A 14,401-nucleotide genomic window follows, 5' to 3' on the forward strand; every position below is an offset into this window, starting at 1 on the left:
GCGTTTGAGGGCTATGTTGTTGTGGACATTTGTAGATTGATCGAGGGAGTTTGAAGAATGAGTCTTCAAAGGTAAGCATACTATCCCTTATTTATCTTGTTAGCATGTTGTAATTTCTAGTTGTTGCATGACCTGTTAGTTTCCATTCTTGTACTGTAATTGATTATGTTCAATTTCGAATGGAATTTGGAACAATCCTTCCGCTACTCATGGAAATCCTCATGTATGATTTCCTTTAATTTTTTCATGTATTGACATGAGGAGTGGGGGCGTCCTATGCAATGAATTTGCATAAGATCGGACCATGAAATAAGTCACTCTTACTTTATAACGTTGTTTACTGTTTAAGACTGACTATTTCGCTTAGATGACCTAGGTAACTCAATCTTACTCCTAAGCTAACTATGAATTCTTGTTTATTCAGGGTTATCCTTAGATTTACATGGGTGAGGGTTGGCTCAATAGCATTGGTTCAATAAGCCTTCCATTTCAGGGGTAAGACCGAGTAGATAGCTGAGGACATAGGGTGCAAGACGGAATTCACGCCTACCTGATTAAGGGATAGGAGAAAGGTTGTTCACTTAAGTACTGAATCCAAGTTTTGAACAATGGGCCCCACCCTCTCACTGGCTTGAAAGGGATTCGGTTTAGTGATTAGATCATAAACCAATTGTTCATTAGAGGATCAGTAGGAACTTAAAGAACAAGACGTAATATCGGGAGTAAAATAGCATATTGATCCAACCGTTATTACGAACAACCTGTGAAGGGTCGACTTACTAGTTACGGTTAAATCATGTGGACAAATATATCTACAGTGAGGAGAGTACAACTATCGAGCTATAGTGGTGTGACTTGATAGTTAATGAATACTGATTAATTTGGTCTAAAGAGTTTTAGCCAATTAATCTTAATCGTTGGAGCTCATGTTCTATAAGTCCATAAGGTCCCTCTATTAGCTCGTAAAACATGAACACCTTGAATTATTAAATTGAGTGAATTTGGAATGATATCAATTTGAAATGTTCAAATTGATATTAGGGTTTGAGTTTGGATAAGTTCAAATTCAAATTAGGGTTTGTACAAATTATATTTGATATAATTATATAACGTTTAATTTATTGAAATTAAACAAAATTGGAGAGTTTATAATATTTAATATTGATTTAAATATTTATTACATGAATAGGATTCATGTTTAAAATTTCTATGATTAATTTGATATTTGATATTAAATTAATTAATTAATTAAAATTCAAATTAATTTCCAATCTTAAATTCAATTTAAGAAATTGGATTTTGATATTTGATTAATTATGAATTATTAAATAAATTTTAATTATTTAATTTTTGAATTAATTGATTTTTTAGATGAAAAATTAGAAAAAGAGATTAAGTGGGTTTTTCTCATTTTTCCTCCAAGTAGGAGGTGTTCTTCATACAAACACACACAAATCCCATTAAATCTTCAAGTAACTACTGACTTTTGAGCTGAAGATCAAATGCTTACATGTATTCATGTGAATAAAAGCACTGAATTTTGTAGAAGTAGATAGAGTTTTGAGCTGAAAAATCAGTTTTTCAGTTCATGATTTTTCAGCTCATCTTCTTCTTTCTCTCAAACCCAGAAATTCCCTTCGTTAAATTCACTCAAATTCGAGTTCCACCTCTCAAATTCAAGACTGAAAATAGTAGAGTTCACTGTCAATTTGAAGTTGAAAACACGTGAAGAGCAACTTGGATTTGGGAGAAATCATCAAAGGTATGTTCATCTTGAAACCCTCTTGTGTATTCTCTGAAATAGCATGCTTTAGAACTCAAATTAAATGTAATTAGAGTGCTTATTGATTATGTTTGCTTCCGTTGCATGCTTTGTGTATTCTATCACCCTTTTATCTCGTCGGTTCCTACAAATCGATCCTTGCCAAGAGAATAGCAGGGAAGACCCTATGGCACTACTACAAAAACTGTATTACTTAATGTTTTTCTTTTCTGTATCAGTGTTACTTAACGTTTTTAAAAACGTCAAGTAATCCAGTCCTAAGAATAAGAGAATTTTTTGACTGGTTGAAAGTATCAAGCTGTAATTTACTTGATATGTCATAACTGTTCAATATATGAGATTTGTTGACTTATTTTAAGTGTCAAGTATCTAAATTCATGACATTTATTATGGATTAAGGTTTTCATAACTTGACGGTTCTTACTTGTCAAATGTAATTTCTTCTTACATCCAAAAACTGACAACCTAATGGATACTTGGTACGTTTTGCTTGTCAAGTTTGTATGTGTTTTCTTTTTTTAAAAAAAAAACTATACTATTAGAAATTACCTATATAATTGCTTCTGTTTTGAGGTCCAACAATCACATTGATATATATAAGACAAACAATATTCATCAACCAGATAGACGACATTTCCAATCTTGTCAACCATATAAACAAATAATATATATTCAAAATTTTATGTCAACAACAAAGAAAACAAAATTCCCACCAGTTTAACAACAAAGAAAATCAAGTTTTTCTCCACCATATGAAATTTGATGAATGATGATTACAAAGAGTAATGTTCAAACACTATCATAAACCAAATAAAGTATTAAATATTAAAGCTAGTCTCGAAGGCTTGATGGTGATTACCCTGTCAAGTTGGTCATGAATTTTCCATAGTGAATCACCAATCCAACGACATCCAATGCCTTCCAACCATTCGTCCAAATAACAAGGTAAATCCAGTGATCCTCAAATCATCCGATGACTTCACAACCAAGTCTCGAATACTCAATCTGCACGAAGTGTAGAAAGCCAGTAGCCACCTCCGACGAACGTCAATCGGCCAACCTTGGGCAACCCACCCCTCCCCTCCCACCACCACCACCACCGTTGCGCCGCCACCACCACACTGTCGAAATTTTGGCCACTAACTCCGTTGGCCAACCTCCAACTACCACCTCCGGCGACCGCCACCAGCCAGGCAAAATATTTATAAAAACACTCTTAGTGTATAAAAAAAACTAGACAAATTTGTATATAAAAACACTTTTAAGAAAGAATTGCAATACATGTGTGTTTTCTATTTTAATGAGTTTTTATCAAAAGTATTTCAATAAAAATGAATTTTTAGAAGATATTCTTTTCTAAGTTATTCCAAACACGCTATTAGACTATAATTGTATAGGTATATTTATTTAGACTATGTGTGTAGAAAGTTCTAATTTAATTTAATAACATTTTCATTTATTTTTTTTTTTTTTTGTTGATCAATTTAACTAGCTCGAAAACTTAAAATCATTTTCTAAACGTAAAGGGTTAAAATGTTTAAAACAACTTAGCAACCAAACAAAAACTAAAACTCAAAATTTATGATTTTTTTTTATTTCTCAAATGTAATTTGATAAAAAAAATATATATATATCTATAGTTTTTCAATAATTGGATTTAATATTAAAATACTATGTTATTTCAATTTTAAGTTAGCGTATTATGGTTTAAAAAGTGATAATTTTCAAATTAGTTAAAATGACAAAAATCTATGAAATTTATTTCAAAATCTAGTAAAATTAAAATATCAAATTATTAAAACAATAGATTAAATAAAATTATAATTTTTGTCAAAATCTCTATTTCAAACTTTTTTTAAAAAAATATATTCTTTTAAAATTTTTTGTTTCTTTTAAACTTAACTATATTAAAATAATTAAAATGACAAATTTAAACTAATCTAAAATCTAACCGTTGATTAAATACAAGAAAATATTTCACAAACTAAAGATATATAATATTTGCATTCCCAGGCTACTTAAGTCTGCACTCCTGCAGACCTCTCAAACTCAGACTTCAAAAACCTGCACTCCAAAGACAGTTTTCTTAAACCTAGGTTACTCCCAACCTAATCCTCCAGGCTTAATATTCTCTCATTTAAAATTCCAAACATGCGCTTCAAATGCCCCCTTAAGATTTTGAAACTCACGTTTTTACGAGGGTCATATGTTCTAGAGTTCATATGGTGTTTTTGTCGGAAAACACCTATGAGTTCAAATGGATTTTTTTTTTTTTACGAAAGATCCCTTTTTTAGAGATCCAAATGAAATTTGGCCCGAGATTCAAATTTGTTCGAAAAATGGTCTTCTGCTTACATCAGTCGCGTGTGAAAAACCATCTTGTCCCCTTCCTTTCGCTTCTTCATCTTGTTCCTTATTAGACAATTGCATTTTTTCCTTAATTTTTCCATTCGTTTGAATTCTTCCTCTCGCTTCTTCCTCGTCAATTTTGTAGTTTTTTCCTTAGAGTTTTTTTTTCCTTCATTCAAATTCTCGCTCTCGCTTCTTCCTCTCACTCCTTGGTCTCGCTCTCACTTTTTCCTTTCATGAATTCACGCTCCAACTTACATCTTTGATTTGAGAAGAAGAAGAAGGCAACAACATAGCCAAAAGAAATCGTTGGAAAAGAGGACGGCTATGAAAATCTAGCAAAGTGGGGTTGGTGATGGGTATAAAAGCCTAGAAGAAAAAACGTAAAAAAAAAAAAAAGAAAAGAAAAGTTGGAAGAAGAAACGGAAAAAAAAAAAAAAAAAAAAAAGAGAGAGAGAGAGAGAGAGAGAGAGAGAAGAAACATAGAAAAACGATAAAAAAAAAAAGCTACAAAAAGAGAGAAGGATGAGTTAAAGTGGTAATTTCACAAAAGGATGATATCAATAGAAGGCCAAATTTCATTGGTTTTGAAAATTGGAGTTACTTTTACGTCTTAATTTATGTTATATGTTCACTAAATAAGTTGTGTTTTCTTGTCCTTTTCATTGAGATGGATGGAATTGGCAAATCTATTTATCATGGGAGAAACGTAATAAATCAATTGTAATCTAAAAACTGAATTCTATTTGATTATATTTGGTGTTATTTACTTGTATTCCATACGTATACTAACATCTAGAACCCACTTCCAAAATGTAAACGGATTAACAAACGAATGATACTCAATCCAATTGCATTTGAAAATTACACAGATATCGTTAAACGATAACGGTAAATAATGGTAACGATAGCAATAAATATGATTAATTCATAATTTTAAGTAAGTAGGATCAAAAGTAATCTAATTAATTTTATAATTATTGTCTATTATAATTGATCTATCAATAGAATCTCACTATCATTACAAATTGATAAATGTGACCTAAAATTAAATTGATAGGATCTATTTAGGAGACTTATTTGGAATTAAAATTGTGAACAAATTAATTGATGCTGATATGCCCTAATTAACTCAAATAAACGGACAAATTATTCCTCTTAAAGAAATATAGCTTTAAGGTATGAAGAATATGGCTTATCCCATATGCTTCCAACATTTGGTTTACATTCACTTTGCATTTCAAAGTCCTATAATGTTATCACATCAATCAAATACTAAGAAAACGTTTGGCAGCAGAGTTGAGTTAAGTTGATAATTATTATAAGATGAAAGTAATTGAGAGAGTTAATGCGAATAACGAAGTGAAAAATATGAGTTAACGCAAATAACGAAGTAATAAACCTCTTTAATAATTGGTGAATCAAACAATGGGTGGATTTTTTTACCCATCTAACCCAACTTGGGTCAAACGCCTCCTAAATGTGAAATCATGTAACCAACTTTTACCAACACCAAAAAAAATGCTAACCCTACAACACATCAGTAAGAAAAATTAAACCATGCTTAAATTTTTAGCTTGGTTCTCCACATATCTCCTACGACTGCTCTCGGCTGTGGATTATCAGGTCCACGGTCCCGCTGCCCTGAGGTGAAGTACAAGTATCCATCCCAAAAACCAGCTAGCGTTGTTTTTATACGGTAAGGGAGCTTTCCAATCACTGACCAAGTCTGCATTTGTTAGGGAACCAAAAACACAAAGATCAACACAAACAAAATTGTTTAAAGAGGGTTTTGTTCAATGATAGACAAGTTCTTACAAATGAATCCAAATCAAATCGGAAGACCTCCCCAACCAAGATCATTCGCTTGGTAATTGGATGCTTTTCTGTTGTACCGCCGGTGATGATAATGGAATTATTGACAATAACCCAAGCAAACTCAATATGAGAATCGGGTTTTGGCATGGGAGTAAATGTTTTCCATTTCATTTCATCATCCAGCATGTAAACATCACCATAAACAACCTGAAAACATGAAACAGTAAATTCAACAAATGATGGTTCGAGAGGAATCAAAGGGTCTTCCTTTTCCATGATAAATCTCTTCAGTCGTGGTAAATGTCTCTTTTTAGTGTTCTCTTTCTAAGCTTTTTGTGAATATTTCTATCCAAGATGTATGTTAGAATTGGGGACGTTTATCTTTTCTGTTTAATCCTTGTTATTAGGATGGGTTAGCTTGTGTTTTTTATGTTTTATGTTTTCTTCAAAAATTTTGTTTCCTTGTATTTTAAGGATTAGTCTAAAGTTATGTTTCCTTTTAAATTATATATAATATATGATCAACATAACCTATTAATGCTAGCTGCCCGTTGTAAAATATGACCTACACATATTAGGTGTTAAATATGACCTACACATGCATTTAACATGATAATTCAGCTTATCAGCTATCCAAATAAAACTCACAACAAACTCTTGAGCTAACATCGAAATATACCTCATGCCTACGGGAGCACTTAAAAATAGGTGAACCAGGTTTAGCCATGAAGTCACCTTCTTGACCACCAATAACAAAAAGCCGATCGTTGACCACAACACAGGCCCTGAAGAATGTCAAGTTGGAAATATTGAATATGTTAGAGAAACGGTTTTCAGATATTTGGATTGCCTAAAACATCTTTTCATCATTATGGATTGCAACTCCGAATTACTAGTTGTGAAATTTCGATTAAAATAAACAAATGGTGTCCGAATACCTGTGTGGTCCTCCACGGGGTATGGGTACTTCACTCCGCCACTTCTTCTCCAATACTTTTCCATCTTTTACAGCAATGCTCCAGTGCTCCAATCCAGGTGTGTGGCGATTCTCCTTACTACCACCCATCACATGAAGTCTTCCTCTCCATAATTGCGTTGCTGGAGCATATCTGCAAACTGATGTGTTAAAAAAGCCTTTTAACTTGATATGAAATTTTTTTTTTTCTATCTTAAAGTTCACATTACAAAAATATTTTCATCTGTTCAGATAAAGATCTGAGATCAAGAATCAATTGTCATGGCAGCCGCCAGTACATAAACTCTTTCATTTCAGGATCTAATCTCAAGTAGTTTTCAATTAATTCTGCAATTTCTACTCTTTCAACTACACAGTAAACAAGCAGAAGGTCTAAGCCAAAATAGATAATATATTAGATGCCCCAACCTCCTAAAAAATTAATCAACTCTTCTGCTGACTTATCTAATAGTTTGCACTTAACCTTTTCTTCCTACATTTAAGTTTACAAAATATAAGCTTATCACAACATTCAGGGGCATGTTTGGCTCAAAGTTAGCTTTCTATAACTCGGAGTTGAGAAGCCAAACTTAGAATTGATATGTGAGTTTGAGTTTCATTATTCTAGGATACAGATATGCCAATCTCATGAACAACATAAACTTAGATCACCTAAATCTAAACTTGTGAAACCCATCTTTTACATATGAAGTATAATATAACTTATAGAAAACATAAACCTGCAAACCAAGTCTTTATAATCAATTTATTTGCACTAACTAACAGTTCATGACCCAAATTTCATAAGGTCGGGCTTTTAATTAGGATAATCAAATTAGATTACATATAATGATAAAAAGATACAATCACAAAGCAAGAAACCAACCAACAGAAACCACCAAACAATTAAGCTGATCAAACAAAATAAGGTGTCAGAAACCTACAAGATGATTTACATACTTCCTAGAAGAGTTGCATACCTAGGAGCAGGTAGTGGAGGCATGACGTTCCATTTCTTCGTCTTAGTGTCAAGCACAAATGTCCGGGCGGTAGGCCCTCTGCATTGGGGTCCATATTGTCCTGATACCACATAAATGTATCTACCATCACTTGCCACTCCTAAGTGTGAATGTGCCATCTCTTTTGGCATGTCAAACTTCCCAATCCATGTATTATCAGAGAAATTGAACATGTCCACATGAGAATGCACCTACCAAAGAGAATGTAACATCAGTAATGTAGTACTTCCATATTAACAAATTTGAGGGTAGAGCAAATATGACGACACTTTCAACACCGAAATCATGATTCAGGCAGAAGAAGAGACAAGATGTTTTGTCTTCTTTTTAAGAATTTCAAAAGAACCTGAAATATGTTGGACAGTAAAAATCCTCTATTCCTAGATGAAAAGCCCAAGTATGCAGAATATTCCTTCCTCATGCCTATGTGTAATATGATGCATAACTGAATCCAAAGCACTAAGAATACTGAAACATATACATACACAATCAAAGATGCATTACAGAGACTAAAAAAAAGATTCTTACATAACTGATGTTTCCATATCCTGCAAACACGTAAAAGATATTCTTAATCTGAATCGATGCCCCATCAAGACGAGGAACAGGTGCTGAAGGTACTTCCTCCCATTCTAAATCAGGTGCAGGTAGATCAAAATAAGTTCCGGTTAAGAATTTCCTAGAATCAATCTCCTTCTCATCTACCTACAAATATGAGTTCGTAAGATGAGTAGAATCCAACAACAAAAAAAAATCCCAAAAGAATTCAAAAACAACGAAATGGCGCCCAAGTAACCTGGGTAGCATTGGCAGTGGATGGATCCGGTATAACAAAAAGCTTAGTTCTGCCGATGGCCCAAGTTGATGCAATGGAAGAATAGGAAGAAGACAAAGAGGAAGACGATGTCCAAAGCAGATCTGCAATGAGAGCGGCTCCAAGAAGACCGGCACAAGTGATAAGAAAGAGTAATTTCTTGGTAGAAGAAGCGTTTTTCTGATGATTTCTGATCATTTCTCATCCAAAATGTGGAAGCCATGAGAGAGAGAAGAAGAAGAAATAGAAATAAGGAGAAGATTTGAAAAAAGAGAGAGCCTCAGACAACCAAAAACTTGGGCACCGCTTGTTTACAAGCCATTCTGCGCAATTGCCGCACACAGCTTTCTCCTTTTTCTGCAAAAAGGAAAAGCGGTGGAAGTGGACTGATTTGCAAACTATAAAACATATTCACGATACGGTTACATGATACAAATACGATTGAATTTAATAATTTATCAATTTTTAAAAAATTAAGATACGAACGTCATTTTTTATATATTATTTTAATATATATTTCTAAAAAACGGTATTTCTAAAAAATGAAGATACTAATAATTGAAGCTAAAAAACGATATTTTTAAAAAACGAGAATACTTCATACATTTTCTCTTGCTTAAAAAAATAGGTTGTCTTAAAAAAAATGATATGAGTTATTTTTCTTTTTTTCTTTAAAAAAAATCAGCGTAAAAATAGATACATCAAATCATTCGTCAGATATAAGAAGTATTAGAAGTATCGGTATCTGATACGTGTCTGATACAAATTATGTGCCTCACATAAAGTATATGTGTTTCATAGCTTGTAAATTAACCTTTAGTTTTTTTATTTAATTTTAAAAATAAGTTATTTTGTAAAAAAAATTATACTATTTGACCATCTTTTATAATCTTTGAAATATTTTAAATAAATTTTTTATGAAAAAAAATTTTTAATAAAAATAAATTCTTTTTTAAATATTTTTTTCTCTAGTCAATCTAACATATTTTCTTATTTTTAAAATATTTTTAAAACTATTAAGGGTCTATTAAATTGACTGGAAAAAAATGTTTTTTTTTTTTAGAAAAACCATTTTTATTTCAATCGTCTATCTATGTTTTTAAAATTTTCTACGAAGGCTAAGGTAACTAAAATTTAGTTGACACATGGGTTCGAACTCTAGAATTTAATTTTTTTTACTTTTATTTCCTTTAATTTTAGAATAACGATTATCACCTTTTTATTTACAAAAATGATTTTCACTTTTTATATGAAATGCAGCAAAATATATAATTTTTTTTATTATTATTTTCATTTACAATCGAATTACACATCAATTCTATTTTTTTCTTTTTAAGAATATGTTAAAGCCATTTAAAAAATACTTTCAAAATTCAAAGTTAATATTGTTGGGAAATATGACTTTTTTATTAAAAAATAGAAAATACTCTTTATGAGATTTTTTTTTAACAAAACAACACAACCTTAGGATATGTTTTTCGTGAGAATTCTTATTAGATTATTAAGTAGTTTTCTTATTAGATTATTAAAAATGTATGAAAAGATAATGAATTGTCCCCAATTCTCATCTCTTTTCCATACACAATAGAAAAAGTTTAAGGTAAAATAATGTGAAAATTTAATAGAAAAATTTGAATGAGACTGAAACATAAAATTGAAAGTCTAGAATTCAATATTGTTTAAAGTTTAAGGTTAAAATTGCAATGCTTATATAATTTTAGGATCAAATTTGATAAACACTAATTCTCGTGCGAACACTAATCCTCCAAGAAGATCAACAAGCCCTAAGGCCGATCATCCAAAAAGATCAACAAGCCCAAAGGCCGATCATCCAAGAAAATTAACAAGTCCAAAGACCGATCCTTCAAAAAAATCAACAAGTCCAAAGGTCGATCATCCAAGAAGATCAACAAGCCCAAAGGTCGATCATCCAAGAAGATCGACAAGTCCAAAAGCCGATAAATACAAAGTTCAAGTTCCACGAAATAAATTTCTTTTGAAATCTCGTGCGAACAAATTGGCACGCCCAATGGGACATCTCTACCTCTCATCTCCCTCTCGTCATCCGAGTCAAGAAATCTACAGATGGCACCAAAGAAAGTTGCATCTAAAGCTACCGTCGCAAGCAACACTTACATAAGCTCTGTCATCACGAAGGAAATATGGGGCCAGCTGATGGAATTTCCTAAAGGTGGGATCGTCATCAGAGAAAATCCTTTGTTTGAAAACTATGCTTCTATTATTGATCTATCAAATAAAGAATCACATTTTGATGTAGTGTCTGTCATGATGACTGACGTAACGACTGAGTCAACCATGGCAGAGATGGAGGTAAAGATAAATCTCCTAATGAAGGTTGTAAAGGAGCGAGATCATGAAATCGCTGCTTTGAGAGATCAGATACAGGCTCGAGATACTGCTGAATCAAGTCAATCTTCAGCTACAAAAGCCAATGACAAAGGAAAGACTATCTTGCAGGAAAGTCAGCCACCACAATCCACCTCTGTTGCCTCCCTATCAGTTCAATAGCTCTAGGATATGATCACAAACTCCATAAGAGCTCAGTACGAAGGACCGTTACAAACCTTCTTTATGTACTCCAAGCCATACACCAAGAGAATCGACAACCTGAGAATGTCAACTGGGTATCAACCTCTAAATTTCTAGCAGTTCGATGGAAAGGGCAATCCAAAACAACATATTGCACACTTCATTAAAACCTGTGAAAATGCAGGAACCAGAGGAGACCAGCTAGTCAAGCAGTTCGTCCGTAGCTTGAAAGGAAATGCTTTCGATTGGTATACTGATTTGGAGCCAAAAGTGATTGACGGTTGGGAACAACTAGAAAGGGGGTTCCTGAACCACTTCTATAGTACAAGGCGTACTGTTAGCATGATGGAGCTGACAAACACCAAATAGTGGAAGGGAAAGACAGTCATCGATTACATCAACTGATGGAGAGCTTTAAGTCTGGATTGCAAAGATAGACTTACTGAATTATCTGCAGTGGAGATGTGCACTCAAGGCATGCATTGAGAGCTTCTCTACATCATACAAGGGATAAAACCTCGTACGTTTGAGGAGCTGGCAACACGCGCTCATGATATGGAGCTGAGCATTGCCAATAGGGGAACTAAAGATTTCCTAGTCTCTGAAGGGAGAAAATACAAAAATGATGCCAAGGGCACTGAAAAGATCATGGGTAGTGCCACAAAAGAATCTATGGTCGTTCATGTAACCCTGCTGAAATTTTCCTCCAAAGGAAAACAAAATTTTTTTGAAAGAAGGCACAATGAGGGCGAGAAGCGTCATCCAACTCTTAAAGAACGACAAGAGAAGGTTTATCCATTCCCTGACTCTGATGTGGCAGATATGTTGGAGCAACTACTAGAGAAGCAACTTATTCAGCTACCGGAATGAAAGTGGCCAGAACAAGAAGGAAAAATAGATGATCCTAACTACTGCAAGTATCATCGGGTCATTAGTCACCCAGTTGAAAGGTGCTTCGTGCTGAAGGAACAAATTATGAAGTTGGTTCGTGAAAAGAAGATTGAGTTAGATTTGGATGAAGTAGCTCAGACAAATCATGCTATAGTAGTGGTGACTTCAAATGTTCCAATACTGTCTGTGTCCCATGCTCAAAGATAAAGTCCGATCTAGTTTGGAGAATTCGAGCCTATAGTTGTTCGGTTCCAATAAGAGATTCAAACAGCAAATTCTGAAAAGAAAGATGAACTTTTTGAAGATGACAACGAAGGGTGGATAGTAATGTCTCATCGAAAGAAAAGACAACCAAACTCCACCCAAAAAGAGTCGCGTTCCTATCAAAGCTATAGAAGAAGAAACAATACTCATTAAAAGAAAGGCAAAAAGATGACACAGAAGCCTAAGCCTGCTAAGAAAGAAGACAAAGACTTCCCTCAATTCCGACGGCCGGAAACTTCGGCAGAATTTCTTCCAAGAAGCTTTCTCAATAATCATCCAGAGAAAGTATTAGAAGTTATTGCATGTCACACTGTCTGCATAGTGGAAGTCGACAACAATCATGTGACTACCGAAGAAGTCAAAGACTCAAAAGAAATGAAGTAAAGAACTTTTGTCTTCGATCGTATTAAGCATTCAAGTGCTCGATCTTCAGTCTTTCAAAGATTGAGTATGGCCATGGTAGGAGAAGAAGACCAATGTCCAACGACTACTTTTGCTCGAACTTCAGCCTTCAAAAGGCTAAGTATATCCACATCAAAGAAAGATCAACCTTCAGCATCTACTTTTGATCGTCTCAAGACAACTAGCGATCAACGTAAAGGAAGGATGAAAATCTTGAAGCCAACGTCATTCCATGAAGAAAACAACGACAAAAAGATTCACAGTCGTGTCCCCTTCACGCACGAAGAGGAAATTTTCTGTGGACATAAGTATAGAAGGTTCCTTGATAGTGAAGCCAAAACCCATCATATTGACGAATCCTACAAATGAAGAGGATAATCAAAACCATGATGAAATAAGAGCTTCTGAAGTTTAAATGAAGAAGCTCCTCATTGCAAGAGCCTAAACTACATGATGCTCCTAGCCCGCATGAGCTTAAAATGTGAACGGCCCAAAAAAAAATTGTATGAACTACGTTACAACTTGATCCCTTTCATTATAAAGGGTACGTAGGCAACTTAAAGAAATTTAAGTTCAATCGCACATAAAAAGAAAAAAAAATTCTCTTCGAACTACATTATGACTTGATCCCTATCATTAAGAAGGGTATGTAGGCAGCTTGAAAGAAACTTTAAGTTCAGTCCAGTTAAAAAAAAAAACTTGAACTAACGTCATGATTCGATCCTTTTCTTTAAAGGTACGAAGGAAACTTAAGAAATTTAAGTTTAAGTCCATCAGAAGAGGTATCACAACACACCTAAAGTAATAATACTAAACAAATGTGATGTTGATCATCCCCGTCAAAGAATGACCACTTCAGATTGAAAGATGTTCATCCCTATTGGGGGCAACACAAATGGGTGAAGATGTTCATCCCTCGTAAGGAGCCAGCACAGAAATAAAAGGCATACAACTTGGAAATGCGCTTCGCTTCCTCTTTAAAATCAAACTTAGTGCAGGTTAAATGAGCATGCAGCGAAGTTGATTGAGGCATTTTCACTCTAAGATGCTCAATTTAGAGGATTAAACATGCAATTAAAAAAGAAAAAAAACAAAGTTTTCAAGAACACTTTACCCTTGAAGCTCCCAAATTCTCCTTCAATTCTTGATGAATTTCAGCACCACTTGGTTGTAGACCACCACAATAGTCTTCTATACTATTCTCTAGGCTTAGATTGGGATTTTGAGAAGGAATGAAGGTTGGAAGAAGATGAACAATGGATTGAATTTTTGCAAAATTAACCTTTTTATTTCACAAAAATTCTTACCCATTTTTATGCCAAATCATCTCTATTTATTAAAGAATAACATGCAATCCAATTGCCATCAAAAATTGGACAACACAAAATGGTTTAATTTGTTGGTTAATTGTGAAGAAAACAACCAAGCTTCTAGCTTAGTTAGTGGAAAAAATTAGAGGGAAAATCCAATCTTCCAAAAATCAATTTTAAAATAAATTTTTCAATGAATTTCCAAAAATTGAATTAAAATTGATTTTTTAATTTTTTTTAAAAAAA

General features: G+C 33.4%; 1 protein-coding gene across 1 annotated transcript; it reads right to left on the reverse strand.

Annotated features, from left to right (window-relative positions):
- Nucleotides 1–5,504: 5,504 nt before the first annotated feature.
- LOC120070827 (kelch repeat-containing protein At3g27220-like) lies at nucleotides 5,505–9,091 on the reverse strand. Its single transcript, XM_039022712.1, has 7 exons — nucleotides 8,721–9,091; nucleotides 8,453–8,629; nucleotides 7,886–8,115; nucleotides 6,889–7,059; nucleotides 6,630–6,735; nucleotides 5,951–6,157; nucleotides 5,505–5,861 (listed from the first exon to the last, which is right to left on the reverse strand). The coding sequence occupies exons 1-7, from the start codon at nucleotides 8,934–8,936 to the stop codon at nucleotides 5,697–5,699; spliced, it is 1,272 nt and encodes a 423-aa protein (XP_038878640.1). The 5' UTR covers nucleotides 8,937–9,091; the 3' UTR covers nucleotides 5,505–5,696.
- Between the last annotated feature and the right edge of the window lie 5,310 nt (nucleotides 9,092–14,401).

This window comes from Benincasa hispida, chromosome 2 (genome assembly GCF_009727055.1).
Source record: "Benincasa hispida cultivar B227 chromosome 2, ASM972705v1, whole genome shotgun sequence".
NCBI classification, from domain to species: domain Eukaryota; kingdom Viridiplantae; phylum Streptophyta; class Magnoliopsida; order Cucurbitales; family Cucurbitaceae; genus Benincasa; species Benincasa hispida.

Excerpts from the sequence above, each read along its gene's own strand:
- LOC120070827 (XM_039022712.1), bottom strand. The coding sequence starts at position 8,936 with ATGATCAGAAATCATCAGAAAAACGCTTCTTCTACCAAGAAATTACTC. Across the intron at positions 6,736-6,888 it reads CCCCGTGGAGGACCACACAG|GGCCTGTGTTGTGGTCAACG; the intron begins GTATTCGGACAC and ends GACATTCTTCAG. Across the intron at positions 6,158-6,629 it reads AGTGCTCCCGTAGGCATGAG|GTTGTTTATGGTGATGTTTA; the intron begins GTATATTTCGAT and ends TCATGTTTTCAG.